Source organism: Rhagoletis zephyria, unplaced genomic scaffold, assembly GCF_001687245.7.
Source record: "Rhagoletis zephyria isolate East Lansing unplaced genomic scaffold, Rhagoletis_zephyria_1.1 Rzeph_scaffold_00246, whole genome shotgun sequence".
In the NCBI taxonomy this organism is placed as follows: domain Eukaryota; kingdom Metazoa; phylum Arthropoda; class Insecta; order Diptera; family Tephritidae; genus Rhagoletis; species Rhagoletis zephyria.
Window position 1 is genome coordinate 262,920 of NW_016157330.1, and position 6,169 is coordinate 269,088.

The 6,169-nt window shown below is 27.9% G+C and overlaps 1 protein-coding gene across 1 annotated transcript in view; it reads right to left on the reverse strand.

Moving 5' to 3' along the window:
• The window catches only part of Stacl (SH3 and cysteine-rich domain-containing protein), a 132,220-nt gene that overhangs the window by 57,309 nt on the left and 68,742 nt on the right, over window positions 1-6,169 (reverse strand). The window contains 1 exon segment of the mRNA XM_017609673.1: window positions 1,505-1,723. Coding sequence (XP_017465162.1) covers window positions 1,505-1,723 — 219 coding nt within the window.

A 6,169-nucleotide genomic window follows, 5' to 3' on the forward strand; every position in this document is an offset into this window, starting at 1 on the left:
GTTGTAAGTACATGTGTTTTGCTTGTCTCATAAAACGGCCATCCCGACATTTGTAAAGGACTTTGAAATTTCAAAGGTATTTAAAAAACAAAGTGAAATATGGCCGTCATGTAAAAAAAAGAAAATTCTTTGGAATTGAAAGAGATACATTTTCTTTGGTGCACAAGGACGTATAGGTATGGAAAATGTCTTTGTAAAATTTTATACTTGAATATCTTTGAGAATTTGCAATATTTATTAAAAGAAATATCTAAAAGACTAATATAAATATATGTATACACGACCACATCCTCGAATTTCGTCCATCGAAACTTCATTCGCGTAAAAAAAATAAAAATAACAGTGCAAGGAAAATCTTAAGTTTTGAAATGACACAAAAATATGCTGAAACACGTGACCTTAACTGAGGGTCGAAGAGTACGGATCTCTAGACCGTTTTTCCACAACCGGTAATTTTTCCAAGATATTATAATTTTTATGAAAAAAAATGTTCAATCTTTAACGAAGAAAAAATTAAAAAAATAAATCTTTTTTAATGTTTTTAAATTTTTTGTAAAGCCTGTTCTTTTCCCAAAGGATCAAGCTTTTAGTGATTAAAATTGGTTGATAAATAAACAAGTTTTAAATGGTCAAATTAAATTGTATAATAACTTTTTGTAAGAAATAACGCCAGGAAATAATGTTACTCAAACGCCACATCGTACAAGGCCGTACTAGTATGTACTAGACTCGTACATGGCGTATGAGTAACATTTTGCTTGCTAAGTTTTTAATTTTTTTTTCGTTCGCAATACAAACCTATAATGAAAATTTCTTGGGAAAGTGACCTGATCTAAAAAAACGATATACACATCCCTAATCTGCGACCCAAAATTAAGGTAACGTGTCTCGGCTTTTTTTTTGGGGATTTTAGTGTCCCTTCAGTGTAATGGTGAACCAAAAATTTATTTATTTTTTTAAATTCTAGAGAATTTTTCCCCTTGATACCAATACTGATATTCTACATTGCCAATCATTTTTAAAAAAAAATTTTTAATTAAATATATCCTTGAAATTTCAAAGTCCGTTAAAAGAAGACATCGGAGAGAAAGGCTATAAATGCAGATTTACTACATTTGGCACCTGGTTTCGTGAATTGATTTAATTGGAAATTTTCTGGTTTAAGTCGCAAGGTGTAGTTCGAACTAATCTCACACGAACTGTGAAAAATATAGCTACAAGTAGTTGCAGGTTTTGTTTGCAAAAAAATTAGCTGGAAAAAAGTTGCTGAGATTTAAAATAACGCCGAACAGGTATGAAAAATCGCTTCAGATTTTCTCCTAAAATAATTTTATTCTGCTGTCAAATCGTGCTGATTTATGTACATATGTATGTTTCTTTAATCCTTGTCAAGCGTATCACTCTGTATGTGTAAATGTATGTGTGTGTGTGTGTGTGTGGTGTGGTGTGTGTGTGTGTGTGCTTGTTAGAGTAGTTGGTGCGGTGTCTACTTACAATGCAAANCAATGCAAACGGCTATTATTTGATGGCGGCGTACTGTGCTCCAAGTGTCCACCGGAACCGCTATGATAATATCCACTGCCGCCACCAACAACAGTTGTTGGACCAATGACCGGCTGTTGACGCCGACGTATTTGACCGTGTAATTCCGTTGATTCCGGTGAGTCCAAGCTTAGTGATTTCATGCGCAAATTCAACTTTTGTCGACGCGGCGAATGCGGAGCTGTTGTTTATTTTGTTGTTTTTGGTTTGCAAAGATTTTCATTTTGTTTATTTGTTTGTTGTTTAGTTTTTTGTCGGTCGGTCGATGATAAGTGTGTATCATATTTATGAACAATTTTAATTATTGATATTGTTGTTGTGAAATACAAAAACAATTGTATTTCAATAGCGACACAATTTTTTTTTGTGATATTTTGTCAGTTGTGTACACATGGCGTATGATGAACATTTGATGATGAATTGATTTTGAATTTATTTATTTCGTACGCAAAAAAAAAACAAAACAAATGTTGAAGAAAAAATTTTGAAAAATATGCATTAGATTATTATGTAATTCAGCGATATAACTTATTGCTAAAAATAGCTAAGCAATAAAAACATCACTAGTTAAAGAGGTAAGAAACATTTATGTATGTTTGTATGTAAGTATATACTAATTTAGTTAGCAAAGCAGGTAGAAAACTCTGTTATAAATTCAGTTACACATACATATGTATATGTATGTTCATATGTGTGCATTTGGTGTGAAGTGTATACACAAATAAGAACAGGCCACATGGAGTGGCTAGTGGTTAGAATTTTGGATTGATTGGTTAGTCAGCGCTAGGGGTGAAGGGTTGAGCCGTTAAGTTAAACAAAATTTTGGTGAATCGGGTAAAAAGCAGACGGGCCAATTCGTGAGTATAAATTGAGACTTTTCACATACAAATTTCGGAAGGTGACTTTACATTATTGTTTGTGTTGAGATAGTGTGCAGTTTACGGAAATGTAACGAATGCAAATTGATTTAACAATCAAAACAATCAATAACACCAAGCACGTGCAATAACACAAAATGAGTGTCTTAAATCTAATTTGCTTATGCTCCATTTAATATCTGTGAACATGGATACGTGCTATTTCTAATTCGTGCTTTTTATTATCGTTTCATGCTTTTTATTGTTAATACGTGCAGTTGCGGTAATATTTCTGCGTTCGTAAAAGTATACGAAGAATAAATTTTTATTGCATTTTAAAGGTGATTTTCCTTTTGCATATTCATTAGTTTCAAGTAATCAAAAAATATATTTTTGCGAAGAAACACCAATGTAATTAAATATGTATATACTTAGGTTAACATAATAATAAACAGTTAAATGAATAAGTTCAGTAAAATATTATAATTTTGCGCGAAACTAAAGTAGAAGAAAAAAAAACTTTTCTTAACGCAATATGTTTTATCTATCATCAACAGTTGTGTGTTCTGCATTCATCGATCGTTGTGTGTCCAAAAAGCAGGCAAGTCTGAATTTTAATGCTCTCTCCTATGCATAGGATTGTTCTATATCGAAAAAAATAAAGCATTATTTTTTATTTTGAAATCAAAAAATATTTAGAGCTAGATCAAAGCGCTCAAAATTTTCCATGAATTCTATATGGAAAAAACAACTTTTCATAGAAGTGGTATATGATTCTTGAAAATCAACATTTTTCCTCCTCCTGAAGAGAAACAGAGTTTTCCGATGGAAAAATATTGACTTTCAAGAATTTCATGCCATTTCTACGACAAGTAGTCTTATATTATTTACAGGGACCGCAAATAACGATTATCCTTTGAAATTTCAACTCAAAAAATCACGCGGAAAGAGAAATGCTACGTGCGTAAGGAGTAAAGCAATATATTTCGTATTACTCGGAGTACCATNACAGGGACCGCAAATAACGATTATCCTTTGAAATTTCAACTCAAAAAATTACACGGAAAGTNAATCGTTATTAACTGAGTTTTATTTTTTGCTCGGAAAATAATCGTTACGTTTTAAGTTTTATTTTTTGCTCGGAAAATAATGATTACGTTTTAAGTTTTATTTTTTGCTCGGAAAACAATCGTTATTTCTTGAGTTTTATTTTTTGCTCAGAAAATAAAACTTAATTTTTGCGTATGCGTATGCGCATGCGTGAATAGACAGGGGGCGGCTGCATTGAACCTTTAACGCAACTGTGGAGTGGGTAATGAAAATACAGATACCAGGGCAGAAACAAGGAGAACCACATTTCTAAGGAAAAAGTGCAAAAAAGCGCATACGCATACGCAAAAAATATGTTTTATTTTCTGAGCAAAAAATAAAACTTAAAACGTAACCATTATTTTCCAAGCAAAAATTAAAACTTAAAATGTAACCATTATTTTCCAAGCAAAAATAAAACTTAAAACGTAACTCTCATTTTCCGAGCAAAAAATAAAACTTAAAACGTAACGATTATTTTCCGAGCAAAAAATAAAACTCAGTTAATAACGATTTAAAAAGTGATTTTTATAATAAAACTTATAACCGTTACGGTCCCTGATTATTTATATTAGACAAGGAAAATTTTTAGCGACCTCTAAATACTTTTTGATTTAAAAAAAAAGAAAAATAGGGGTATGTTTTTTTCAATATAGAACAATCATAGGCGGTGAGAGCATAAAAATTCCGACTTTAATTGTTTCACATGCATTTTTGGACCACCCTACCTACCTACCCTAATAGTTTTAGTTATATAGATATTTTGCACTACATACTTAAAAGTCAGATTCCACAACTTCATTAATATGTAGATAATGTTTGAAATAAAGATTGCATTCGAAAGCAAAGCGTATATTTTTTGTTGAAATTGATGATGAAGTCACTACACTTTATCCTTACACATCAGTCGTCTAAATCAATAACGGCTTAAGTCGACTTACAGGTCAATTCTGGCAGCTATCTTGTTGCAAACTCGTTACTGTCTTTTGAAAGGCTAATTGAAAGATCTACTAACGAGGAGGTCTTAGCGCTTTGTTGTTAGCCTCTTAGCAATAAGTTTTTTAAAAACTAAATTCGATTTAACTTTATTAAATAAAAAAGAATAAAGTAGTACTTAAAAATTAAATAAATATTTTTATACTTAAAACAAAATCTTACATTAAATAAAAACTAAATTTAAAAAGACCAAAAAATAAATCAAAAAAAAAATAACAATAAGATAAACTTAAATGAAAAGAATATATAAAATTTTCCTTTTTAATCAATAAACACTAAACATTAAAAGAAAATGCAATTAACAAAGGAAAATTAACTTAAAATAAAATATAATATAAAAAGTAAAATAAATTAAATTAAACTATGGTAAAAATAAAAAAATAGAAATAAATAAAATAAAGTCTAAAATGAAAAGAAAATTAAACAAAAAAAAGGAGAAATTATTTAAAGAGAAAAATAACTTGCTAAAAGTTAAATGAATTAAAAAAAAAATTTTTTTAAAACAATAATTTCTAATTATTAAAAGAAAATAAATTAAGTTGAGAAAAAAATTAAAAAAAATATATATAAAATAACTTTCTTAGAATTAAATGATATATATTATGTAAAAAAATTAAATGAAAGAAAGATTAAATTAAAAAAGAAAAAAAGTCCGCTGCCCGAAACTCGAACTTAGATCACTCGAAGCGAAAAAATAAATTGTGAATAAAGTAAAAAAAAATAAAAATATATTTTTTAAAATTAGATGCATTTAAAAAAAATTTTTTTTTTTTTTAATGACAACGAAATGTAAAAATTAAAATAAAATTAAATTAGAAGAAGAAACAAGTTAAACCAAAAAATATAAAAACATTATCTACCTAAAAATTAAATGAAATAAAAAAAAATGTTAAAAAAAAATCTAAAGAAATTAAAAAGGCAAAAAAATAAAATTTGGAATTAACATATAAAAAAAGATCGTAAAAATTATATGAAATAAAAAAATTTTATTTTTCTTTTGAAAGCAATAAAATCTAACAAAAAGAAAATTAAATTGAAAAAAAAAATATATATTTAATTAAGAAAAATAAAAATATATAGAAAAAAATTAAATACCTTTCCAAACATTAAATCAAAATAAAAATCCTATATTTTCCTTATTAAAACAATAAATAAAAAAAAACTAAAATAAAAGGGTTTTTAAAAATTGGCTGAATGAAAAAATACATTTTTTAGAGCAATGAAATGTAATTATTAAAACTAGATTTAATAAAAACAAGTAATTTTTAAGCAAAAAACCAAACCGACTTCAATTCTCATATAAAAATTTTAGTTATGCATAAAAAATATACATAAAAATATACATATAATGTACATAAAAAAAGATATTCGGACGAATTGATAACCTTTATCTTTTTTGTGAAATCGGTAAAAAGAAAAAAATTGACCTACGAAAGACTTTTTGCTATCTTAGCCAGAATTGACCTATTAGAATTACTTTGATGACCAATTATTCCTTAAGACTAGCATAGGTTGACTTCGAAGGTTTATTTTCATAAATCAAGCTTTATTAATAACAAATGAATACACAATATATGATTATGGCAAATAGAGACAATTCAAAAGTGATCAGTGGTTTATCCACTTAACTCTGCAAAAAGTCCAGTAAAAAGGCAATAATTTTTGTTCTTAAACATCTAATAGAC